The sequence below is a fragment of the Lepidochelys olivacea genome (assembly GCF_965140295.1).
Source record: "Lepidochelys olivacea isolate rLepOli2 genome assembly, chromosome: 2".
NCBI classification, from domain to species: Eukaryota; Metazoa; Chordata; order Testudines; family Cheloniidae; genus Lepidochelys; species Lepidochelys olivacea.
Genome location: NC_140412.1, coordinates 182,969,167 through 182,995,778, shown reverse-complemented (window position 1 = coordinate 182,995,778; position 26,612 = coordinate 182,969,167). Strand labels below are relative to the sequence as shown.

Here is a 26,612-nt window from a genome sequence, read left to right as displayed (position 1 = left end):
TTGTTCTGGATGAAACGGACAATGCCTGAGCTGTCAGATCAGGAGGAGTTTTATTCGAATAAAGGTGGGCAGATGTGTGATAAGTCTTAGCTCTGTTGCTAAGATGAGGAACATATTTTCAGCAAAGTTCTTAGAAGATTCCTGAGGCAGCTGGTTTAAGGCCATCAGTGTCTGGCATTATAATCTTCACTTATAGTTCTCTCACCGACAAAGCTGCAAAATGAGGCATTTGTTTTCTTTGTTTTGCTGCTCCGGTTAACAAAATGTATGTTAGCCCTGGTCTACACTGGGGTGGGGGGCGGTGGGATCGACCTAAGATATGCAACTTCAGCTACATGAATAGCGTAGCTGAAGTTGGCGTATCTTAGGTCGACTTACCTGGCCGTGAAGACAGCGGCGAGTCGACCACTGCTGCTCCCCGGTCTACTCCGCTTCCGCCTTTTGTGAGCTGGAGTTACAGAGTCGACGGGGATTGCGTTTGGGGATTGATTTATCCTGTCTAGCTGAGATGTGATAAATTGATCCCCGATAGATCCATCACTACCCGCCAATTTGGCGGGTAGTGAAGACCTTCCCTTAGACTACTTTGGATGCAAAGAAGAATTCTGTGTACACTGGGGACAACATAGGTGATTCCTGTCAGGCTGCAGAACTGGGCTGACATCAGAATCTAACCATCCTCTGGTCCGTGCAATCAGAGGAATTCCTCTAATGATGTGGACTTGATGTGATGCAGTATGAATGTCATGGATAGAATGGGGAGAAACAGAATCAAAAACACTGTTTAAACACCTTCTGTCCCCACTCCCCTCTCCTCCCCTCTTGAGGTCTCCTGACCATCATAACAGCACAATACATATGCTAACAAACTTAAACAAAGCCTTTGTTTAAGTCTGTTAGCATATGTATTGTGCTGTTAAAGCCATATAAAGAATGAACGTCCTCGCAAGCGTGTTCTGCTCCTTTAGTCTTTCCCATACCCACTAAAAATCTCTTGCCCGTACTGCGTACAGGAGGGTACCGCTCTACTTGAACTACTGGGGGCAAAAGAAAAAAGAAAATGAGAAGAACTCCATGTCACCTGCACAACTTCCAGGAGTATGCTGCATGCTTGTGAAGGTGCAGCAGTGCACATGTTGCCCCTCTGCCCCAGGAATGCTCCAGTAACTCTGCACTGCCTCTAACTCAAAACTGTCTCCAAGTGCCACACTCTGGCCTTTGACTTTTCCCATTACCCTTTTAATATAAAGATCTGGGGGGAATGGGGAGAGGATGATTGTAAAAACAGCAGCTTCTACAAGTATTCCAAACTTTTTCCTCTAGAACTTGGCAATTTAAAGTTTGTGAGAATAGCTTATTTGGTATTACCCATTATACACTTTTTCATTCAGTCTGAGACAGAGACTGGGACGTAGACCTGGTCTGCTAAAGTTTTTGTACTGGAGTATAATTATTTTGATTATGGATTGGACTTTTTACTGAAATAGTTATACTGGTACAACACCTACTGTAGATACAGTTATAAAGGTGCCTTATAGTAGTATAGCTTATTCCCTCTCTTGTATGAGAATTGCTATACTGACATACATATAAAATATATTAAGACTGGGGTGGGGGTGTGAGAGAGAGAGAGAGAGAGAGAGAGAGAAATATAGGCCTAATGATGCTTCGTACAGTTTACTTCCCAAATATGTTGGTATCTGTTTTAAATGAATTGTGTGTAATCTTTTATCTTTGCATTCCTTTTATGTCATGGCGTATATATTCAGAATGAACTTCTAAATCATGATTTCCATAATGCATGTGGAATTTAAATGCTAATTTTTAGCTTTACAAATTAATTAGATACAAAGTTACTTATTTGAGTGAAAATACAATCTGCTGAACCAGAGAAAATTAATCAAACCACACTTATTTCCTTTGTAAAAATACATTTTTATGATCTAATCTTTTTTTATTAGTCCTTGGAGATGTAGAACTTGATACATCCTGCCTCAGTGTATAATAAAACTATTAATGGGTCCATTATAAGGAAATGGCAATCTTACCTCTACATGATGGGAGAAAAACATATAGATAGCCTTCAACTGTCTATAATAGTGAGAGGTTTTCTTTTGATTGTGTTTTCTGTCTTCCTGTTTAATCTTGTCTGGTGTAATTATTCTTTTTGTATTAGTGTCCTATAAATGTAGTTGTAATAGATTTGATTCAATACTGGCAATTGTAGCAGCTACATATCTCTCTTAGACTGGAAGAAAAGAGCTATTACACTGGAAAGTATAAAATCATGATGAACAACAGAAGAAAAAAATGTCATTCTCTCATGAGGTTACCATGAAAATAGTGGGTCACAACTGATGGATTTGTGTGTCTGTGATTTATAGTGCCCTGAGCAGTGGTTGAAAGGACCAAACGCAGCAGGATACGATATAGCTCTCATTTTAAGAAGGGATTTTGTCTGACAAATGTATGGAAAACTGAGCAGCACATGAGGTTGTGTAAAGGTTTGTCCGCTTAAAAAAGGCTATAAATATGGAACAAGACTGAAGCATTCTGTGTGTATTTTTGTAAATTGTGTGTGGTGTGTGTAATACTCACTTGCGTTGTGCGTTTGCTTGAAAGGGTAATGTGGTCTTTATAATATGTTTTCAGCCATCCAAACTAAAAGCTTTTTTTGTAGCTTGATAATAGCTGAAGTCTTAATTGCCAGACAAGGAACCAGATCTTGGCATCTTGACCTGCATTGTTAGGATTTTCATGTGTTAGCTGGAGTCACTAATAGATGTCATGGGGGAAGAAATGGATATGCCATTTGGTCCTTTTAGTCCACATGGATTTTAGCCCAGTAGATCTAAATGGTGCAGGGGCCCATCAGCCATGTCTAGAATGCCCATACAATGCCAATTTTGGGGGAAGGGATAGGGAGGATTATGGATGCTTTACTACAGAGATCTTTTGTGAGGAGTGGGATAGAGTCCCTTTCAGTGATATCTCTGCTATAGTCGATCCTGTACAACCAAGCTGAAATATTTGAGTCTTTGGGCCTTCTGTATTTGAGTAGTGTATCACAGGAATTTGTCTCAGAATTCATAACTTCATTGTAAAGATTTTAATCATACAGAATGTAGGGATTTCATGGCAACTTAACTCTGTTCCTTTGCACATCTTTCCTCGCATAACCATAAAACATAGACTAAAACTTAGGAAAAATTGGCTATTAAACGGTAAGCTTGCCTCAGTCTTAACTGTATAACTTAACACTATATCTTATAGTGGTGCTCCTGGACCACTATAAAAAATGAAATACTACCTAATGTAATGGTTCTCTACATTGTTTGACTGGTAGCATACTTTAATTCACACATTTTAAGCCATTCCTTTCTAAATTTAAAAGTCCTTACTTGCCATTAGTGGGGAAACCTAACTTGCTTTTTTGTTAGAGTTGCTAGAACTGGAGTTCAATGGCTGTTAGTGCAAACTCAGTTGCTTTTTTCCAGACTTCAGTTGTTCTCTTATGTTGTTCTTTATTTCCATCCTTGTTGAAAAGCTAATCTCTCAGGAATACTTAGTTGCAAACAGCAACACAGTAACACAGCTTGAGTTATACAATTTCACTGTGTTTTCTCTATAAGCACCTAGAATTTGTCCAATGCCATTCACTCTACTTTATCTTTAGCATATGCTCTGTTTATCTTGGCTAGTTGTTTTTGCTCCTTGAGGGAGTCTGCACATGCATCACAGCTTGAACAGATTTATGTATGTTTCATGTGAGTTTCTCACCTAATATAACTCTGTTACTTGCAGTGATGGAGAGCTGGTCATAGATTACTCTTTCCAATGTATCTCCAGGTTTCTCCAGTTAAGTCTGCATCAGCAGTGAATGGGAATATATCTGATTCCAGACTTCCGGCATCTAAATATCATCTTCAAAAAGTTAATTTCATATGAAATCTACCATATGCCTAAACTTGCATTGAGTTGGTTCACATAACTAGCAGTATTGGCACCAAAAATCATCTATTAGAAGGTCAACAAACATTGGTTCTTCCTGAAATACTATGAGTTCTCCCTTACTTTGAACAAGGAACATTGCCCAAGAGAAAGCCATCTTACTTCTGTATGTAGTAATTAGCTCTGATGGCCTGTTCCTTTATGCAAGAAACCAAAAATGGTGAGACTTCTGGTTGTTTACTTTTTGAGGCTGTGTCATTTTCACAACTGCCCAAACACTTACCTAAGTTCAGTGGGCACTGTTGTGGTAATACAGCATTTAATATGAAGAGTGCAGCGAGTCACCAGTATCAATGGATTTCTTTTTCTTTCCTTCACCAATGATCCCAGTCCCTTCATGTTCCTGTCGTTATAGCCATTCCATCTGTCCTGACAGCAACATAATTGGCCCAAAGAAGTCCTCCTCCTTTCAGCTTGTGACAATTCTTGGGGCACCAAAGGCTGTGAGTCATCTTGTTTCCACCTGTCTCCAATGTAAGGGAGTCTTGCCTGTGCCAACTGGGTGTTAGCTTTCAGCCACTCAAGTACTCTTTCCTATCTAAGGAAATAGATTCTCACCCCAAAGTTCAGTCTCTTGTAGCATTTGCTGGCCCCAAGGGGCCATGACCCAATTATTTGTGAAGCACCCCCACTCATTCAAGGTACCTCATCAATTAATGGAAGTTTCTCTCCACCTTGTGCTATACTGAATCAGCCTTTTATCTTTAATCACAGACAGGGCTATTCCTTCACAGCCATATAGTTCCTTTTCACTTCCAAGCAGTTTCAATGTTTATAGTTTCTTTGATGGTTTTCCATTGACTTTGCTGGGTTGGTGCAATGATGGACAATTGAGCAAAACATTATGTAATCCACTGACTAGGAAGAGGTGATAACTCCCTCCCAATTGAATGCCATCACTGAGTCATACTGTTCCCTAGCGACTCACACTAAGACCATATGGGCATAATTTTTAGTATAATTACATTATTCCTTAAATATTCCCTGTATATGCATGTTGCAATGATTATCAGTATTGGTAAGTGTCAAGCTTTGAGATCTCACATATTACTCTAGATAGATAAATACCATGAAAGTGGCATATTAGGTGTAGTGAGTTTGTCAAGTCTGAGACATGAGTTGCTTGTAAAGAACAGTGAATCCTTTGCAGTTGGCACCAATGGGCCTCTGTAACACAGGTAGACGTTTAAGGTTTTGAAAATATTTGCAAGTTGCCCACTCTGATTCCTTGCAAAAGAGTTGAGCTTTTTGATGCTGTCCTCATTCATGTCCTCACTATTTGAGGCCTACCTACGTTTATCCACAGATTGGTCCAATAGAAGTGCAGATCTTCTGGCAGTGCTTCTGTATTGTGGGCTGATGGTGAACTCTGCACATGTCTTCAGAGCACTGACTGATTGTGTCATTAAACAATGGAACTTTAGAGCAGGCATTTATTTAGATTTACGTTTCAGTGAATTTAACTTTACACTTGAATACTTTTTTGCACAAATAGGTTATATTAATTAAAACTTCTGTTCTTTTAATCATGCACAAATAAAGCCTTAAATCTCCAACCCCACCAAACATCCATGTTCAAAATAGAACATCATGTGGTCTGCTGTCAAAATCAGCCAGTGATGGAAAGAGCATCCAGGTCCACAAATATCCTGAAACCAAGATGGCTGTTAAAAAAAAAAAAAAAAAAAAAGGTCTTTATATGTTGTTGCAACCCTATATTCCTCACTACTGGTATCAGTATGTGACAGAAGAGAGGCGAATGAGGGTTATTTCAGAGCTCAAATATCTCTCCATCCCTATTAGATATACCTGACCATTTCCCATCTTCACTGAGAATTTCATGTGATGGAATGGATATTGTTCCAGGGTACAGTCTTGACTTGCTCCCTAGCTTAGACTACATATGCGAAAGAACAGTTCTTTTCTTTTTGTGTGTGTTTCTCACTGAACTTGAATCTCATGGCATACTCAAGTTGTGTTGGTGGCATATTGTTTGAGAACAACAGACTTAACAAAATACTTCTATGGTTATGTGGGGAAAGTCAGTTTCTTCATATTATTTGCTGAATGCTATGTGATCTTGCATGGTATTTTTTTAGTAGTGTAGTAAGTGTCCCCCCACCCGTTTTAATATACATGCACTAGGTCAGAGTTTGTGTGTGTCTCTAGAAATCTTGACTTTGAACTTCCTGAGACAAACATGATTTAAATGCAGTCTTTACTCATGATGGGGTACCAATTAATATCATGGAGAATTTTACTTGAGTAAGGACTGAGTAATTGGGCCTGTAGTGTTTTTTGCATGATTTCCTTTTTAAAAAAATCAAGTGCAAAAGCATTAAACAGATAAGGCATTATAGAGTTCTGATGGAGACTGTGTTTCCACTCTTACCTATAGCAACTTTGTTTCAAAGGAACAATTCTCTAGAGTTTAAATTTATATTCAGCATGGGATAAAATTAAATTACAAATAAACAAAAGTTAATCATACATAAGTACATTCTGGCAAGAATACATAAAAATCACTAAGCCTTTTTAGGACAGTGCAGAATACACCAGTGGCCAGATTTTGATACTCTTATTCATGTTGAGTATTGCCTTACTCCACTGAATAATCCCAATAGTCCCAGTGAGATTATGCTGCAAACTGTCTTGAACACTGACAGCCAAATTCTCACCTGTTGTAAATCAGTGTAGTTCTATTGACTTCACTGGAACAATGTCATTTGAACCATCTGAGGATCTGTCCTAGAAACTGAGCAAATTTGTTAGCCAAAAAGGACGCCTGGAAAAATGTACATAAACCTGGATATTTGTCAACAATTAATTGAATATTGTTTTTCAGTTAAAGATGCCAGACCTTCAGAGTTGTCTGATTCAGCTTCAGACTCAACATGTTGTTTGACATCCTGATAATGACTTGCATCCGAAACTAATTTTGTCTGATTGTATATCAAGTTTAGTCATGAAATGAACAAGAATTGCCACATGGCATTTTAAATATTAAAATACTTGCTTGACAAGGTTTCAACAGTCTTGCTTGTTCACAAATCTCCTTGTTAGGTATGCTAATGGAAAAAAAGCTGTAATATAACAAGGCTAGAATGAAAATTCCCTGCAGTTGTTCTTGTTAAACAAGGTGAGTTCAAAGAGATCCTAGCTTTGTATGTTCTGTCCAAAAATTCAGATTAATTTCACATTCTGCTCAAATCTCAAGAAACATAACAGACATTTAGTGTGCCTGTGGTGCCTCTAAAATTAACTTATTCATGTGGACTCAGAAGGGACTATTTTTGCTCCATAGATCTAACTTTGAAAGCTCACTGTATCATAGCTTTCTCTTTCTGGAGACTTTTCTAAAAATCTGTTTATTCTATATTTTAGCATGAGACGAGTGCTGTTCAGGGGTGCGGAATTAATGAACTTGATTAGAGTTGCAAGCTAGATCATAGTTGCTTTTTATCAGGTTTCAGAGTAGCAGCCATGTTAGTCTGTATTCGCAAAAAGAAAAGGAGTACTTGTGGCATCTTAGAGACTAACAAATTTATTTGAGCATAAGCTTTCGTGACGAAAGCTTATGCTCAAATAAATTTGTTAGTCTCTAAGGTGCCACAAGTACTCCTTTTCTTTTTATATCAGGTGTTTTCTTAAAAAGCCAATAGTATACATAGTTGTTCTTTAAAAGTGAAACACAATGAAACTGCCATGTCAAGCAGTAGATGTGATAGCTCTCTACTTTAGTAAGGCTTTAGATATTGTCATGTGACCCCCCTCATAAACCAACTAGAGAAGTATAGCCTAGATGAACCTATTATAAGGTGGGCACACAACTGGTTGGAAAAGTTTTCTTGGAGAATAGTTATCAGTGATTCACAATCAAGCTGGAAGGGCATATCAAGTAGGGTCCTGCAGGGATCTGTCCAGTTCTGTTCAATATCTTCATAAATGATTTGGACAATGGTAAAGAGAGTATGCTTATAAAATTTGCAGATGATATCAAGCTGGGAGGGGTTGCAAGCTTTGGAGAACAGGGTTAGCATTCAAAATTATTTTGACCGATAGGAGAAATGGTCGGAAATAAATAGGGTTAAATTCAATAAGGACAAAATCAAAATACTAAATTTAGGAAGGAATAATCAAATACAAATTGAACAAATGCAACATGACTACCTAGAAAAGGATCTGCGGGTTATAGTGGATCACAAACTAAATATGTCAACAATGCAATACTGTTGCAAAAAGAGCAAAAATTATTCTGGGATGTATTAGCAGGAGTATTGATAGCAAGACACAAGAACAAATTTTTCCACTCTACTCAGCACGGATAAGACTGCAAAAGGAGTATTATTCTGGTTCTGTCACCAAACTTGGGGAAAGATGTGGACAAATTGAAGAAAGTCCAGAGGGGAGCAACAAAAATGATTAAAGGTCTAGAAAAAATGACCTATGAGGAAAGGTTGAAAAAACTGGGTTTGTTTAGTTTGGAGAAAGTAAGACTAAAATGAGACATAAGTCTTCAAGTATGTAAAAGGTTGTTATAAAGAGGAGGGTGATACATTGTTTTCCTTAACCACTGAAGACAGGACAAGAAGTAATGGGCTTAAATTGCAGTAAGGGAGATTTAAGTTAGATGTTAGGAAAAACTTCCTAACTGTAAGGATAGTTAAAGCACTGGAAAAAGTTATCTAGGGAAACTGTGGAATTTCCTTCATTGGAGGTGTTTAAGAGAAGTTAAGAAAACACCTGTCAGGCATAGTCTAGATAATACTTAGTCCTGCCTCAGTGCAGGGGACTGGACTAGATAACCTATCGAGGTTTCTTCCAGTCCTATGATTCTATGCTAACATACAATTTTATACAATCTTGCAATGTAGAGCCAGCATAGAGGCTCCCAAGGGCCTGACACCTGTTGCTGGCACAGGGATTATGCCTATTCTCTGTCTGCTGTTTTGAGCCAATGGGGCTATTAGCAACAGGCATAAGTTAGAATAGCCCTCAGGCTGCTGCAGTTTGTGCCTGGTATCAGTGCTGTGTACACAGCATATTATTCACTTGTCACTGTGCCTCAGTGGGTCACAGCTGAGAATGCCAACTTCAGGAGAGATCACTGAGAAATGGGGCAGACTCACTGAATGCATCCGATGAAGTGAGCTGTAGCTCGCAAAAGCTTATGCTCGAATAAATTTGTTAGTCTCTAAGGTGCCACAAGTACTCCTGTTCTTTTTGCGAATACAGACTAACATGGCTGCTACTCTGAAACCCAAAATGATGGTTATTCTATCATTAGATTATACCAAGCCAGTAACAAAAGTGAACTTTTGTCTCACCACAGTTTCCCTGGCCATTGCAGCCCTTGGCTCACCAACCAGACACTAGACTCTATGATTGGTTACTGAAAACCATTTTTATTAAATATAAGGTCCTTCTAATCCTAAGTGATCAGCCACTTGTCCAGGTCAATATATAACTCACATCTTACCCAGTAATCATGCTGATGCCAATCCTTTAGTAACTAAAAACTAACGGTTTAATAATAAAAGAAAAGAAGAGAGTTAAAAATGGTTAATGATCATATTCAGTAGAACTTCAGAGTTATGAACACCAGATTTACGAACTGACCAGTCAGCCACACACCTCATTGGAACCAGAAGTACACAATCAGGCAGCAGCAGAGATATCCCACCCCGTCCCCCAAAAAACAAATGCAGTATTGTGTTAAAAGTAAATGACTAAAAAAATAAAGGGAAAGTTTAAAAAAAAGAGACTTGACAAGGTAAGGAAACTGTTTCTGTCCTTGTTTCATTTAAATTAAGATGGTTAAAAGCAGCATTTTTCTTCTGCATAATAAAATTTCAAAGTTGTATTAAGTCAATGTTCAGTTGTAAACTTTTGAGAGAACAACCATAACGTTTTATTCATAGTTATGAACAACCTCCATTCCCAAGGTGTTTGTAATTCTGAGGTTCTACTGTACATACAAGCGATTTTTCAAAGTTCATAGATCATAGCAGTGATATAATAAAGTGCTATCTTACAAGAGTTTCTTTGGAATTACTCAAACATATTGGGGGTCATCAGTCCTTAACCAAAGCTTCCTTGTTAGAAATCCAATCCAGAGCAATGAGACAAAATGGAGATGTCTCAAGTATCTTTTTATATACTTTACCATGTGCTGGAATTTTACTGTCTCAAACAAAGCTCACAGCCCAGGTGCCTGGAAAATTACTGGCCCAAGATGGAGTCCAGGTTCACATGAGCAATCACATGTCCTTACATGGTTTACTGAACCATAGGGGACGGTTGTTAACCCCTTGAGTCTGAGGGGTCTGCAGGAAGAGCTATCTGGGCAGAACGAGTTTCTTCTATTGGCTTATTGTGAGAGCTAAGTGTCATTGGGCCATCAATACATAGCTGTCTGGCCTTAATGTAAATTCTATCTGTGGGGTGTTATTCAGGAATACAACACATATATAAGATACCAGTACATACCAATATTCCTAACTTCAGATACAAAGATGATAGATGCATGTAAACAGGATAATCGTACTTAGCAAATCATAACTTTTCCACTGATACCTTACATGACATAATTTATATAAGATTTGTTGCAATTGTATAAGAGTGGTAATATCAGTGGTATTCAATCATATAGCGTCACACCACTGTACTGCCCCTGACCGGATTTGGCCCAATCATGCATGCTGAAGCTCAAGAAGCTCTTAAAACCACAACCTAGGAAATGCATCCTGGTACCCACTACTAATTGAAATAGTCAATGCCTTTATCTGAGAAGCATGCCTTCCAAACTCCTTGAAAAATGCAGTAGTTCACCCAATCCTCAAGAAATCCTCATTCGATCTTGAAGACCTCCCTGACTACCATCCTCAGCAAATAGTTGAGACACTTGTATTTCTCAGGGTCAATACAAGTCACAGAACTCAGGACAAAGCATGTAAGAGCTGGGGATAAAGCGTTCTTGGTAAAGGGGATCTGGCTATGGAATAAATTTCCAGAGGAGATTAGACCAATCCATAGATTTTAGGATATGTTGTAGAACTTTCTTCTTCAAGAAGGCCTTTCCACTCACAACAATGATACCCTGTTCTCCCCAAACCAGTGCAATAAATAAATAAATGTTTATACCCTCAAATAAATAAATACCCTCAAACAAATCAACCTTAAAATGAATAAATCAAATCCCTACCTCAGCCAGAGTTTTTACCCTGAAAAGGAAGAAGTGCCAGAGATTCCATGAAGTCCACTAGGATTTCGCTATTGTTATTGGTTTTACATTCCAGGCACTAAACGACTACCATAATGGGGGTAGACAGCAGCTTCCAGATTAGGGGAGTAGAAAGAGGAGCTTTATGCCAAATTTACACACACTCCCTTTCCTTGATTTATGCTCCATTTTCCACTGGCCTTATATGATCTAGGATGATAAATAACAGTGTGTAGGGGAAGGCAAAATTGTAAAAATAGCTTGTTTGTTCCCTAGCTACATCATTATTTTTCTGTTTAGTTTTCATGACACTTGACTTCAGAATGAGAGTTCCTATTATAGCTTAGGCATGTAAACTATCAATTCTCTGACAAATGACTGAGAATCTTGAGAATACAAGAATCATAAACATTCATGGAATTTTCCTTTTGCCTTTTATTACATTTTTATTACACTTACCAAACTGCTGTACTGGACTCAGATCTTGTCCCATGTGCTCTTGGCTTGCTGCGGCTGGGCAGAGTTTAGGCACTATCTGTCTGGCTCTCTATGTCTAGATACGCACTCCAGGTGCGGATCCTGTGTGTGACACTCCCTCTTGGTAGTGGAGACCAGTTTCCAAGGCTCTGAAACTGGTGTTAGCTCTCACAAGCCTCCCAGTACCTGTTGCCCACTCCCAGAGTTCCTCTAAAACTGTGGACCTGCTGGTTTACTATTTCCCTCTCCATGGACTATGTGACAGTGAAAGCAAGCAACACACAGTCTCCTCAAAGAAACTTATAAACACATACACACCCTTTACTCTGAGACAGCACAAGAGATATACACAGATCCATAAAAAACAACAAAACTTGCACACAAATACTGGCTCACTTTCCTCACCATACCAAGAGCCCTTTGGATTTGGTCAGTCGGTTTTCAGGGGGTTCAGGATTCTCAGCTCCTGATCAACCTTGTTTGCTTCTGGTCCTGTTTCTGCTCCACTTTCTAAGATTGCTGGGAAGAGAGCTGCCCTTTTAGAGGGTTCCAGTCCCACGCTGTCAGGTTACTCTCCTCAGTGACTTCATGTTGCTTGTCAGGTGATCCATTGCTTGGTTACAAGCTGACTTAGTTGAACTGGTTCCTCAGCGTGGGGACAGTTAGCTCATTGTCTTAGGGAGGGTGCTTCCATTTGAATGGGCGTCCCTCTATATTAATGGCCTGGGAGGTTTCCATATAAAATGGAGGTTAAAAGGCAAAAGTATAGGCACAGCACAATCTTACAATAAAATGGTGCTCACAAAACAAAATGGACTTTGTAGTTTGCTACATATGGACATCTGTCTCACCTTTGTTTTGGTCACCATTTCTAACTCAGTTTCTAAATCTGTTTTCTCAAACATCCCTTTCTCAGCATCATACATCCAGAGATTAGAGCCAGTAATTTACTACTTTGAAAACTGCTGCTAACTCAACTCCATGATCAGCTGACACAAAAGATGTTACAGGTGTGAATCAGGAGCTTCTTTCTTTTAATGATCTTTCCTCTCACCTGGCTTGCTTCACTAGCATTGATTTCGTTCAGGAAGATCCTTATGTGCCTATATCTAAATCTTAGTCTCTTAGAAGGGCAGTGAATGGTGGTGCTGGCGAGATGTCAAATAAGTATGTGTCACCTACAGTATTTTAAACAAATGTAGTTAATCTGTCTGTCTTTAAAAAAACAAGAACTTTGAACCCTGGATTATTATCCAACTTCTGAAGTGCTTTAAAATAGTTATTACTGGAAGAGTATAGAATTAAATAAGCTTCAATGATAAATGTGCTGTGATTATTTTTTAGACCTTCAATGCATAGGACACTGAACAAAAGTTATGGAGGTGGTTAGAAAAGTCATTACATTTATTCATTAAAATAAATTTAGAATGGCAGTAAGGTCCATAATTCTTTGCCCAAGCCACTTAACTCCTTTCCTTGTCTATTAATTGACTGATAAAGACCTCAGAACCAGTCATAGATGATCGAGTAGTCTCTCTAGATTCATACTTTTGACACACATGGCCCCAGAAACATGCCATTGTTGGAATGATTCATAGTTTGATTAATAAGGACTTTTACCTCAAAGCAAAAGCATTAGAGTTCACCATGCATGACTCAAAGGCTATCTGTCACACCCGTTGGTGTAATAGTCATTTTCCCCTGATAATATCACTGAGATCTACACCTAACACATAAATCGTTGGTTTAACTAAATATGCAGTTTTTTTGAGGAGTTATATATAGCTTCTTTTGTTTTATTGCTTTTTCTGCTAGATATAGTATTTTAATAGCCACTAAAAGTAGCTTAGTGGGTATTTAAAAATAATTAAAGTACTATGTTTTACTGCATTCAGAATAGGATTATATTTCTTTTTGCATAGGATCTATTTAGCTTTAAGTATGGCTTCATTAGGATGTTATCAGAGTTCCCCCCCACCCCAGTTGCTTCAAGAGATATTCCAAAGGCATCCAAAAGATGCTGGTCACTCTTGAGAAGTATATATTAAGATGGCTGGCACAAGAATTCTGTATTTTATTCCAGTAGCAATTACTTGCTCCAGTGACAGACAAAACCTTCACACAACATTCTTCAGCTTACAATGCACTATCTTCAACTGATGAACAATACTGGAGCAAACAAGTATTTTGTTATGAGGAACATGTACAACCACTGAAAAGCAAGGTATTCTGTGTGAAATGTACCTGTGTTTTGATGGCACAAAATGTTAAAGCCTCAAGGCCCTGGTTACAGTTGTTTTGCATCGCTAACCCTGTGTGGATTGAAGCACTGTCGAACCAATGCATAGATGTGCTGAGGCACCATATAATGGTAACCACTTTTAAGGTCAAATCCTGTACCAAAGCCTTAGACCAATAGGAATAGGGATCACTGCAGAGATTGGGAGAGCTAAATCCTGTCTACATTTGATGGAGTGAAAAAGGAACTAATCTGCAGTTCCTATAACAGTAGCTCCCAGGAATGGGGCGTCAGAGTCCATGACAAGAGAGGTTTCAGAGTAGCAGCCGTGTTAGTCTGTATCCGCAAAAAGAAAAGGAGAACTTGTGTCACCTTAGAGACTAACAAATATATTTGAGCATAAGGTTTTGTGAGCTTCAGCTCACTTCATTGGATGCATTTCTCGATGAAGATTAGCATATAGAGTGCCAAGTTTAGGACACTGCTGAAGTTTAAATTATTGACAGGAAACATTCAATGCTCCTTTTATTGTGTCAAAATCAGAGGAAAAAGCTGTTACTGCCAGCAAGGGAAGGCAGAAAGTTTTGGTATTCCATACCAACTGCACAGTCTCAGCTCTAATATATTAATTGTTCCAGCAATTCACTGCACAGAGTAACAAAGGGATGTAAGTTTGCATTAGCTTCAGCCTTCAGGAATTTGGCAAGCAGTATCCATGTGGCAACTTTTTACTTCAAGTGAAGTGTTTGTTAGTATCACTGGGCATTCATATATCCTCAGTACCTTATTCACATAAGAACTCAGTTGCTGTTTATCTCAGACATAACTGACTTGGAAGAACCAGTCTCAAGAACACCGGGTGCACTTTCACTTAGACATACAGGCCATGATATTTCCATCAACAGATACGATAGCTCCTCTTACTTCCTATTTCAGGAAGCCAAAAGATGGAGTTGAGCTGCATACAGTTAATCCGTTTTAGTGACTACCTTTTTAAGGAAACCAATCTCAATAACAGACTAACTAGAATGGCGATATCCATAAGTAATCTTTCAATTGCGAAGTGGGGATGAAAGAACTCTGTCATCTCCAAACAAAATATTACGGTGTTCTCTGCTCAAAGTCCAGGAAGTACCGTAACTGCAATGGATTTTTTCTTTCTTTAAAATGAGACTTTTGCGCATGATTTCCTTCATTTAATCTCTGTGATACAGGGAGATGTCCGTATTGTGTAGCCTCCACAGTCCCTTGCTTGATAGGAAAATCTGAATGATCACTACAAATGAAATAATTTTGTCAGTCACTCCAGGCTACAATCTTACTACATCTGATCATCGTACAATTAGAACATTGTCTGTATTCTAAACCTGGCTCTTTATCTCTGCTGGAATGGACTTGGTGAGCTGATGTTTACAAGGACTAGGTGCTCCAACTCCTCAGAAATACTTGGAAGGAATAGACAGAAACTGTGCATCTTCAAATGGAAAATGTCTGTAACCTGGCAGAATTTAATCTCCGTGTATCCCTCCCTGTGTTGTTTGAGGGAGCTTCTACACCTGTCTTGTGGTGGTATATGTTCTCCAGCTGTACTTTCACAATCCTTTTTTTCTTTTTTACTGAACTAGTGAGGATATTCTATGTTTATCATAGTCAATTAACAAAATATAAATTCATCAATTAATGAAGCATCTTTTGGAACCACTGTTTTTTTGTGCCTTTGTGGTGTTTTAGAAGTTATCCCTGGCAGAAGGCACTGCATCTTGTAGAATGAGTGACTTTTTTCCTCTTGTGACTGTTGTGTTTTCGTGAAGTGGTGCTGTGGAGTCCTCCTAAATCCTCCCAAAGCCAGTTTCAAAATTCCATGTTAATCTGTCAGTTACTCATCTAAAATGTTTTTTTCCTCCTCATTCTAGTGTGTGCTTCTTGATTACATCATTAATTAAAGGTCTCTGGGCTTCGGTCTAAAGTCTTACCCAATTTCTTCCAGTTTACATATTTCAAGATCAACACTTTGTTCAGCCTTGTCCAATAAATGTCTGTCTTTGTATTGCTTTTCTAGGTTATTAACCAGACTCATCCTTCAAGGATCAGTTATGATTTATTCTATGATGATAACAGCCTCAGAAGTTTTATAATCAAGTGCCTCAAGGAATTCTTGACATCTGTTTTCAATAAGTTAGTAATAATTCTAAATGGTGGCACAGTGGAAGATTATATTTCAATGACAATTTGATCTGTATATTGTAGTAGAGTACTTTGAGGAAGATTTTTAACACATAAGTAGGATTCTGACTCTTCCAGTCAAAGATTCACTTTTGTCTGTTTTAATTCCAACCTCTTGAGATATGGCTATGTTTAATCTGTAGTTCAGGGACCCAGTTATGTCACCATGAAATTTTCATTGTCCCTTTGTCTGTTAGTAGCCTGGAACAGGGCTAGATTAATTGTATTTCCCTTGTTAATTTTCAGGAAGTGTTAAGTTTTATCATTTTCTTCATTTAGCTTTGTGGAATATGCTGACATTTAAAAATCTTCATTGCTTAGTGTTTCTTTAGACAACCGTTCATGCAGTATTATGTATGAATCATTATGCATTTAGTGTTTTTTCCCATTCTCTGAAATGATTTCTTCATTTTATTGGTTCATTGTTTCCCCACCCTTTTTTTGTGACTCATGTTTTAATATATCCAGTATCACAAAAAATGAATGAATGCTACCAAAGAAGTTAGCTGCAGCAGTATTTGACATAGAAACACAAATTTTACTCTGTTACACAAGAGTAAGTAATTCTGGAGTGACTACAAAGGAGTTACTTTAGATTTATGGCAATGTAAATGAGAAAATAATTTGGTCCAGAGAATGTATATCAATATATTCAGAATGCCATCTCAACTAATTTCCCCTAAACGTTTTAGGATAACTCCTATTGAAAGAGCCTTTCGGGTGTTTTGGCCTGAAATGGTAATAGCTCTCTTTATGCTTGTGTTGGAGATTTTTGTGTCTTTTATGTACTCATTCTAGTAATTGTGACAGTACTAGTTCTATTACCATAGCAACTAAGTGCTTCAGTTGCAAAAAATGTTTACATAAGTTACTAATGCTACCTCAAGAGGGATGGATACACTGAAACTGCAGCCTCAGTAACTCTGACTAGCAAGTAGTGGGAAGGTCTTTCTGATACAAAATGCAGAACAGCGCAGCAGAACCAGAACAAAGCAAGTAAACAAAGTAACGCATACAATAATGAAAAATAAAATAAAGAGCAGACCAAAACATTCAATCAAATGTTGAACAAAATAAAGGGGCATTTGCTCATTTCCTGAAGCTCACTAAACCTGGGTTCTGTTGGATGCTGAAGAAAGGAAATTTCAAAGGCAGAGATGCTTCACTGAGCAACAGTTTACAAATCTCCTAGCCACCATTAACTCCTTTGACAGGCTATAAGGTTGGAGATGGTCTCTCAGGTAACTGGATTCCATAGCACGGAGGGTTTTAAAATTAAATAACATCAATTTATCCCTGCTGTTCCTAGGTGGAGGATTGGCCACGGGGGCACCAAGCGCTGCCCCTGCCCCAAATTCTGGCTCCTCAGCTCCCATTGGCTGGGAACTGTAGCCAATGAAAGCTGCGGGGGACAATGCCTGCGGGCAGAGGCAGTGCACAGAGCTGCCTGTCTGCGCCCCTGCCTAGTAGCAGCAGAGACATGTCGCCACTTGTGGGGAGCACTGCCCGGATCCCGCGCCCCTGCCCCACACCCCCTCTCACGCCCCAACCCCCGGTCCTGAGCCCCCTCCCGTACCCAAACTGCCTCCCTCAATTGGTAAGTATAATTCTTAGTTAATCGGAATTTTTGACTAACCAGCACCCACTATTCCCCCAAATGCTGGATAACAAAGCTTTTCCTGTACTTAGCAAGCATCCAAATTATGATATTGACTAGCCCATAATAATATATGCAGAGTTTTTAGTCTTTATTTTTTCCCCCAGAATTGAGAATTACTCAGGTTTTTTTCTAAGGTTTATTGCAAACAGATATTTAATTTAATGGGCACATCCATGTCTTTTATGAGAATGGAATCAGAAAATTGTTGCTGCACGTTGGCCAAGCCGGGCAGAATGGTCATGGAAAATCTCAGACAGTGGGATCAGTCTTCAATGGTCCCAGCCATGGAGAACAGCCACTGCTCCATGGTAATTCTTTTTATGCTAGCATGCAAAGGGATTTTGAGGGAGCGGTGGAGAGGCCCTTGTGATACAGTAGCAAAGAAAAACATTGAAACCCATCAGTTTTGACTTTCTGTGATGTATTCTGTTCAATAGTTGGTGGTAGGTGAAAAGAAAATTAACAGTAAATGAATAGATGTTGCATAATCTGGCATCTTGCCAAAGCTTGATAAGTTGGAGATGAGGGAGTCTAAATTTACTCCCAATATCTGTTTTGTGTCAAGAATCTGAAGCAAATCTCATTGTTTGATACTTATTTTTGCATGACTCCATGCAGAGGGGAGAACACCATAATAACAGGCATTTTGATGCTGGAAGATGGGCTGCTTTCTATTCTAAGGAGACAGCTGCGTGGTCTGCTAAAGCAGCATGGATGGAAAGTGTAGATGGGCCACTAACAGGCTGCCAAAGTATTAAAAACATTTTAAACTCACATTCACTGCAGTAGAAAAGCTGATTCTGTAGCGAGGGGTGTATGTAGTATCATTTCAACACTTTACAGAAGGGGAAACTGAGGCAAGGAGATATGACATGACTTGCCCCAGGTCACCCAGCAGACCAGAAAATAGAACCCAGATTTCCTGATTCCCTATCCAGTGCTCTAGCTACATGGTATATAAAATCATGATTATAGCACTCATTATGGGTACCCTAATAGATTTTGCTTCTAGTTAATTATGAACAATGAATTTTTCTTGATGCCACTCCCCAGATGCAACATAATCCGGGACTATGGATCCTTGAAGAAAAACATCTCAAGAGAACTCTCCGTAGGAATTAATAACCCAACACTTACCTATTATGAACTACAAGAAAAACAGTTTTAAATAGCAGATTTTGCTCTACATTTATAACATTTTTTGTCTTCCTCTGGTTCTGCATTCCTTAAAATCAGCACACTCTCAGCTCAAACTCCTGGTCTCACCACTACTTCTCTGAGGAACAACTTAACTTGTGTGGTCATTTTCCCAATTTAGATTTTTTAATAAAAATTAAATGTCAGTTAAATCTGTAAACTGCTAAAATGTTAAATCTGTAAACAGCATTTTGCAAACAGCAATCTGTAAACTGACCAAAAAAAAAAGGGGGGGGGGAGCTTATTCTCAATTTATTTTTGCCAATTGGCATAGTCTAACAGACCTAACTCATATTTTAGGTGTGCTTGACAAGTAACTTTCATATTGTTAGTAATTCCACACTGGGAAGCTTTTAATTATCCCACTGTGGACAATTTTAGACAGCATTTTTTTTAAAATAAGGTTGTTAGTGCTTCAACAGTGAGTGCAATTCTCTGATGTTGGGGGCTGAGGAATAAGAAAACAAACCAAACAGTATATCCCATTATCTTTGTATAATTGCTATAGTAAAGTTTTTGTGGAATAAAATATTTTTTCTCTTCTTATTTTTGAGTGAAAAATAAACCTTTAAAAATAAATGTACTTGCAGTTAGACATTCTGAAACGTGATGAAGGATAATGAGATTTCTTGATGCACTTGCAAGAATGCTACACTGTATTCAAGATGCAATAATGCATAATTCAGCACTGAATAATGTTGCTTTGCAATACATTTATTGTATGGTTTAGTACTGAATAATTCTTACAACCTTTTCTTAATTGCACTGAATTACTTAGACCTGAGTTTTACTAATAAGTCATCAATAAATGATTAAACGACCATATAAGCCTTCGGGTACTCCGGATGTATTCTCTTCTCTCAATGTGCAATAAATTCCTGTTAACATGGCTTCTTTGAGCCCATAATTAATTAATTTTTTTCCCCTGGTAATTCATTGTGGTGCAATTTCGGAACTAGTGAAACTTCTTTAAGTTAAGCACCTACTTAAGTGCTTTGCTGGATCAGGGCCCTAGGTCAACTGGATTTGACTGTGGTGTGGAGGCAGACTCTATCAGGGAGAGAGAGTACTTCATGTGTTTTGCAGAAAGCCTTTTAACCAATCTAGAAGGTGGTGCATATAGGCTTTGAAGGTAGTCCTCTCCAGTCTAAGTTGCTGTAGCATGTGGTTAGATAGAGGGGGATTGATGAAGAGACGGGCCATGAAAATCAGAGGAATGGGAGAAATCTTTTGTGAAACTCCTTACAAAAGTCTGAAGGTAATTTGATATGAACAACATATTTTTATCTTGTTCAGCTACGCTTTTTGCACACCTTTTTTTTTTTAAACTTGTTAGGTACCTTTGAATTCAGAGTCTTTCATGTTACAATATGTCTATTTACAGCTGTCAGTAGGCCTATAATATGTTTAGCTTGAAGAGGTTAACAAGCATACCTTGGAGTATTACTTTTATTTTCTGGTCTGTGACACTTAGCAAAATCCCATTATACAATTGAGTCGTATTATAATGTTTAAATGTTAATTTGTTCTGCATTCCATTAAAATTGCATTTTTTCTTGTGCATTGGCCCATACGTTTTAAATAAAACCTATAATTTAAACACCTTACCGTAGAAATATCCTAAATAAGTAACCTTTTGCCCTCGCTACCTTAATTACCCCTCATTATTTAGTCTTTCTTTAAAGAGCAGAGTTTTAGCCATGGGTTAAATATTTGCTAGTTAATTAGAATATTTGTTATTTTAAAGAAAACAGTAGTCCTGGTCTCAGTTCTAATTTTAATTGGATTTTGGAATTTAGAGAAAAACTGAGCTAAGCTTTTTGCATGTAATCTTCTATTTTTGTTTACTTTCCCCCCTTTAATGAACACATTATGTTCTAATAAATGCATAAATTGTTCTTTAAATAAACTGAAAAAACTACTTCACTTTAAAAAAAGACGTTCTAGCTTGAATATATACTATCTTCTTATTACGATTCTTTTCACTTTTAAAGATTATGTGAAGCTCTCACAAATTGTTTTTACTATCTGCATTATAGAAACAAATATAAAGCAGACTACAGTGTAGGTGAATAACTCTTTTTTTATCTACTCTTCTTTGAAATGTCTGGATATTTCTTTGGTTGTAGTCATTAGGTATACAATTTATTAAAATGTCTGTGAACAATTATTTTTCCATTTTTTTTTAATGTGAAGACTACAGTTTTGTGTTTCATCTCAATTTCACATCTATTTTAGTTTGTTGTGCAGAAATATATGTAGTCATTATAAACCACAATGTACAGCTTGAAGTGGATCTTGACAATATTACCCAGCATATACTGTAGTGTATTATTTTTGCATTCTCTTTTGCTTTATTGAGCACTATCTTTTACTGAGCATGACAAATGTTTTAGCTGATTGTGGTGATGTGCGTCACAGTTTAGATATATTTCTTCCTGTGGAGGCCACATTTTTATCAAGAATTCTACTGTGTAGAAGTACCCAAAATGTGTAAAAGGTGTGCAGCCACACATCTTGCTCACCACTCTTCTGGGATGCCACTATGAATCCATAGTGGTGGAATCTCTTGTTTGCTGCAAATCTGCATTACCTCCAGGTAATAAGGTGTGCTTTCAAGGAAGGTAGATGTCCTGCCAAAACCCACTCACCATCTGTGTGTTGTAGTCATGAATGCTCACATCTTAAGGGAACAAGCAAACAGGGCCTCTTTTGGAGGTTCATTCAGACATTAGATGAAGTGAAGCCACCATACCCTATCAGCAGTAGTACTAGTCTGACCCCAATTCCCCACCACTCGCTGGAATGGAGCAGCTCTGCAATTCCTTGTACAGGATCATATTCTCTTTCCAATTCAGCTTCAGTCTCCTCTGTGCCTCATACACATTAATTTGTTCCTCTGTCTTCTCCCTTCCTCATCCTTCCAACTGCATATCTATAGCTTCCCCCCATTCATGTTGGTTCCTCCCTTCCTCTTCCATTCCCTTGAGCTCTCCTTAGTTAGATTTGCAATATGATTAAGCTCCCCACCACTATTCCAGTTCAGTACCCAATCTCTGCTATCTGTAATCATTCCTCTAATTGTTGGCTGAATGTCCAGTTTGCCTTTAGAGGCTCAAAATCTTGTTTTGCCCTTCTCTGCTATTCTTACATGTTGAGTGGGGTTTTATACTTATACTTTCAGTGCAGGCAGAATTTCCTATTTGGAACAGGAATGGAACATGCAGAGAAAACTACTGCACCTCATTCATATGCTGTTCTCCTCCAGCTCTGATTCATTCATGGACCAGAGGAACATTTTGCCCTTAGTGTTTGGGTTTGTTTTTCTGGGAAATTGTCTTCGCTGACTGAATTAACTTACATATGTTTTGTTAAATTGTTTTATTAGGCAAAAGAAATAGGAACAAATTCCCAGCTGTGTGTTTACAGAAAAACTGCTTGTCTCTCCAATTTTAGGTTGGTAGTTCAACCTTTGAAGCCAGTAGTTTCTCTGATTAATATTTTTGTCATGTTCGCCTTTTTTACTGGCACTGTTTTCGGGTTTGGGTAGCTGTAATCATTGAGGCCATTTCTTCAATCCGTATATGTTTTTTGTGTTTTGTTGACCCTTGATTGCATTTGGTCTGCTTTTTGAGTTCAGCAAAGAAATCTGTGAAGAGGCAATTTTTGCCTCAGGGTTCTTTGCAAGAGAAATGTTCCATGGAAAACTTTCTCCATGAAGACTCTTTAAGAGATTATATAGATTATGTAGTATAAAGTATAGAGTCATTTTCTTTCCAAGCAAAGAGGCCAAGACATAATTTTAGCAGGTATTAGTAAAAATTGAGAAGTATGTCGTGTGTCCTGGAACTAGGGCCAGTGTGAAACACCATGACAGGACTCAGGGTGAAAGTTTTTTCTCATTGTGCTCAGAAGCTTGCTGAAATAAGCTTGCCATGTTTCTGTTCCTTTGCATCTGTTGTTTATTTCCCCCTTTCTCATGAAGTTCTGGGCCAATGCAAATAAATTTACTTTTCATCAGAAGATATCCACCCCTTGTTTTAACACAGATGCATATTTGTGGGTGGGAATGCCAGAAGGAAGTTATGTTTAGTTTGAGACATGGCATGTTTGGGTCATTTCAGATCCTCAGGTGGAGTAAATTGTAATAGAGCTCCATTGAAGTCAATAGAGCTATGACCATTTAAACGAGCTGAGGGTCTGCCTCTCTCTGTCCCAAGCAAGCCTCATCAGGTTTTAGTTAGTAATATAGCAAATGGGACTAAAACTTATATCTTGCATAATATGGTCAGTGAAATTTAGTAAATTTTAAAAAGATTAAAGTCTGGCATCAGCTTATGTAAAAATTAAGTCTATACTGATTTGTGAGCATTCACTGTTATGTTTTGGGGAAGAATGAGAGGTTGTTTTACATGTGTATGTTACTTTTTTTTTAATATGGCACGTTTATCAAATTAAAAAGGGATATTCAAAATGAAAGATATAAGGCCAACGTTTTCCAATCTGAGTGCTTAAAGGACTTAAATGTGGAATTTAGTAGTTTTATTTTCAGAAGGGCTCAGCCCTCTCAAACCCTATTGAAGCTGATAACACCTGCAGGGGTCTCAATACCTTTGAAAACTGAGCCACTCTTATTTGGATACATAAATATACATTTGGATGCCTAATTTTAGGCACCCTTGTTTGAAAAAGGTAAAATGCTGAAAATAAGTCTAATTTCCCATGAGAATTGAGACAATGAATTACGTTGTTCTCTTTGACTGTGCAATTTTACATTGTTTATTAAAACAATATATGGAGCACCACTATTTTCACATGGAAAATGCAGTGTTCCAGCAGAGTGCAGCAAAAGACAATTATAGCAAAAAATAACCTTGCTTTCCTTTCAAGTGCTTGCAGTGTTGTGAAAGAAGGAATTGGAATAAAAGAAGTTCACAATTTATAAAATATCAAAACAAGTACAGAGATCCTCGAGGTATCAGAAGAGTGATGTTTAACTAGGTTTTCTCTATTGTATAGCTTGCTGAAAGTCACATAGAGAATTTTTACCCAGAATGAGCCAGGAGAAACAGTAATGCAGAAAAACTCATTTGAAGAGTTATGAATTTCTAATACTTAGCATGTTAAATCTATAGTGATCTATTCAGGAATGATAAATACTAATACCACCTGTGTGTTCTAGGTAACTAAGCATTATTATTCCTGTATTACATGCACATGAGGTAATTTATCATAGACTACGAGGCAAATTGGTGGTAGATTTGGGATTAAAATTCAGGAATTCCTGCTTTCTTTTCCCACACACAATATATTAGACAATACTGTCTTCCATAATTGTGGGCTACTTCTTTTTCATTTTAGCTACTCTGATGCCACTGCATAGAATTTATGATGCATTGTGTAGTGCAGGGTTAAATGTCCTCACACCAGGCATCCAAAGGGGTGAGTGTTGGGACTGCTAGCCAATCACCTCTTGCTAAATTGATAATTCAGCCCACTTGTATGATCTCTTATCTTTATTATCTCATCTACCAGACTTCGAGGGATGCTGTGAAAAAGGAAAATAAACCTGTTGCCAGGCTTGACTGGAAGGACATTTTTTTCTGGTCCTAAAAAGTGTTCTGGTCAGATGTACAACAAACCTGGAAACCCAGCTATAAATACTATACCACCGACAGGCTGACCAGCTTTAAGCAGCAAGAATGGCTGCTGCATGCCTGGAAATGCTTAATCACCAGTCATCTTCCTTTCCTCCCTGATGAGGCCAGTGGTGGCTAAGGGAGCTAAAGACTCCACTCCACTCTCACCAACCTGATCCCCCACTCATGCATGATGTGCATGTGCATTCTTGCCATAAGGAGGAGAGAAGGAAGGAAAGTCCCGGTGCAAGAAGATATGCACTTCCTCTAACTAGGACTTCAAGGCATTGTCATCCCACTGTCAGTCTGACCAAACAACTCCTTCCTCTGCTAAGACAGGAAGGGGCATTTCGTTCTTTTATGTAAATGTTATTTTGATGGTCACTATTATAGATAGATATTACAAGAAATAAATATTTAATGATTTAATGATTTCTAAATTTTTATTGGGTATTGACTTTTAAAAATGTATATGAGAGAGAGAATGGCAGTCCTCGTTCCAAGTAACTTATAATATGTAGTGAGAATAATGGGTTGTAGGCTGAAATGCATAGTTTGAGCCTGACCTGCTAGTTCTAACTCAGGCAAAATTTCTACTGACAAAAATCACCTCTTATATGAACTTTATTTCCTCCTTTATCTTAAGTTACTGAAGATATATGTGCATAACTGGCTTTGATGTTGGGCATTAAATACCTGAATCGAGAAGATATTGCATAGAAATATAGTCTTCTTTATCTTATTAAAGCTAACAATGGCTTTCAGAACATTTTCAAAAAACAAATTGGGTCTTAAAAGGCATTTTAATAAGTGTTGAAGATACTTGGTCAGCTGAGGAAAATTACATATATATTTTTGTCCAAAATGGAAAATTATAATGTGTATGCAAAAAATCTCAAAGGAATGTCCAGCTTCAACTCTACTTTCCATGAATCTACCCATTAAGATAATTATATAACTCAAATCTAGCCAAATGTTCATAATTAATATTATTATTTATATTACAAGAGCTCCTAAAGACCCTAATTAGGTTCATGGTCCTATTGTGCTTGGTGGTGTACAAACAGAACAAAACAGTCTCTTCTCCAAAGAGCTTACAGTCTAAACTTAACACAATGCATATCAGTGTGTCTAGAAAACAACAGGGTGAGAAAGGAGGAGGACGAAGGTTAGAGTGATAAGAACACGCAGATATTTAGGATAGCTATTGCACAACATGATGATTTCAGATTCAAGTTCTGTAGTTGCTGATGTGCTGTTTATCTAAGTTATTGGATTTATCCTAGTCCCTAGTCTGAAGTGAATGAGTTATTGACCTTTCACACACCAATTAAAACTTGACAGAGCCAAAAGAAAAGTGTTAAGATCATCATGTCTTATTCCTACCTCAGCTTTGTCCAGACTTTACAGATTTAGAGAAGGAGAAGGGAGGAAAACATTTAAGAATCTTTCAGTCACTAATGAGAAAATGTGTGTGCTGTGACAATTATTTTTCATATGCAGAAGATAGTTGCTTGCTAAGTTTTATAGAATACATTGTACATCTAGTTGAAAACAGAATCTGGAAAGCTACAGTGTGGCCCTGAAGAAAATTAAATACTTAAACTTTGGGGTTTCTCTCTCTCTCTCTAAAAACCCAAAGTTTAAATAATATTATAATTACAATAATATGCAATATTATATAATATAATCTTGTGTGTACATCTGTTGGGCCTAGTTCATGGGTATAACTCCAGCAGAAATATGGACATTTTCCCTAGCAATGTAGTGGGTGTATACAGAATGGATGGAGTGCTCTGTGGTATTCTTTTTCCATTTAATTTTAATTCTTTGATACTGTTTTAAAAGGTACTTTTATTACTGTTTTTATTAGTATTATTCATTTGCATTATTGTACCGCCTAGAAGCCTTAATCATGGCCCAGAACCTAAGCATTCTAGGTGC

General features: G+C 37.9%; 1 protein-coding gene across 9 annotated transcripts in view; it reads left to right on the top strand.

Moving 5' to 3' along the window:
• BBS9 (Bardet-Biedl syndrome 9) overlaps positions 1-26,612 on the top strand; it is a 434,982-nt gene that overhangs the window by 133,004 nt on the left and 275,366 nt on the right. Inside the window, exon 20 of one of the 9 annotated variants that reach the window (XM_084619989.1) lies at positions 24,565-25,043. The exons of the other annotated variants lie outside the window; for them this stretch is intronic. Coding sequence (XP_084476115.1) covers positions 24,565-24,642 — 78 coding nt within the window. The 3' untranslated portion in view covers positions 24,643-25,043. Of the gene's footprint in view, positions 1-24,564; positions 25,044-26,612 lie in introns of those variants that run through there. 9 annotated transcript variants of the gene reach the window in all.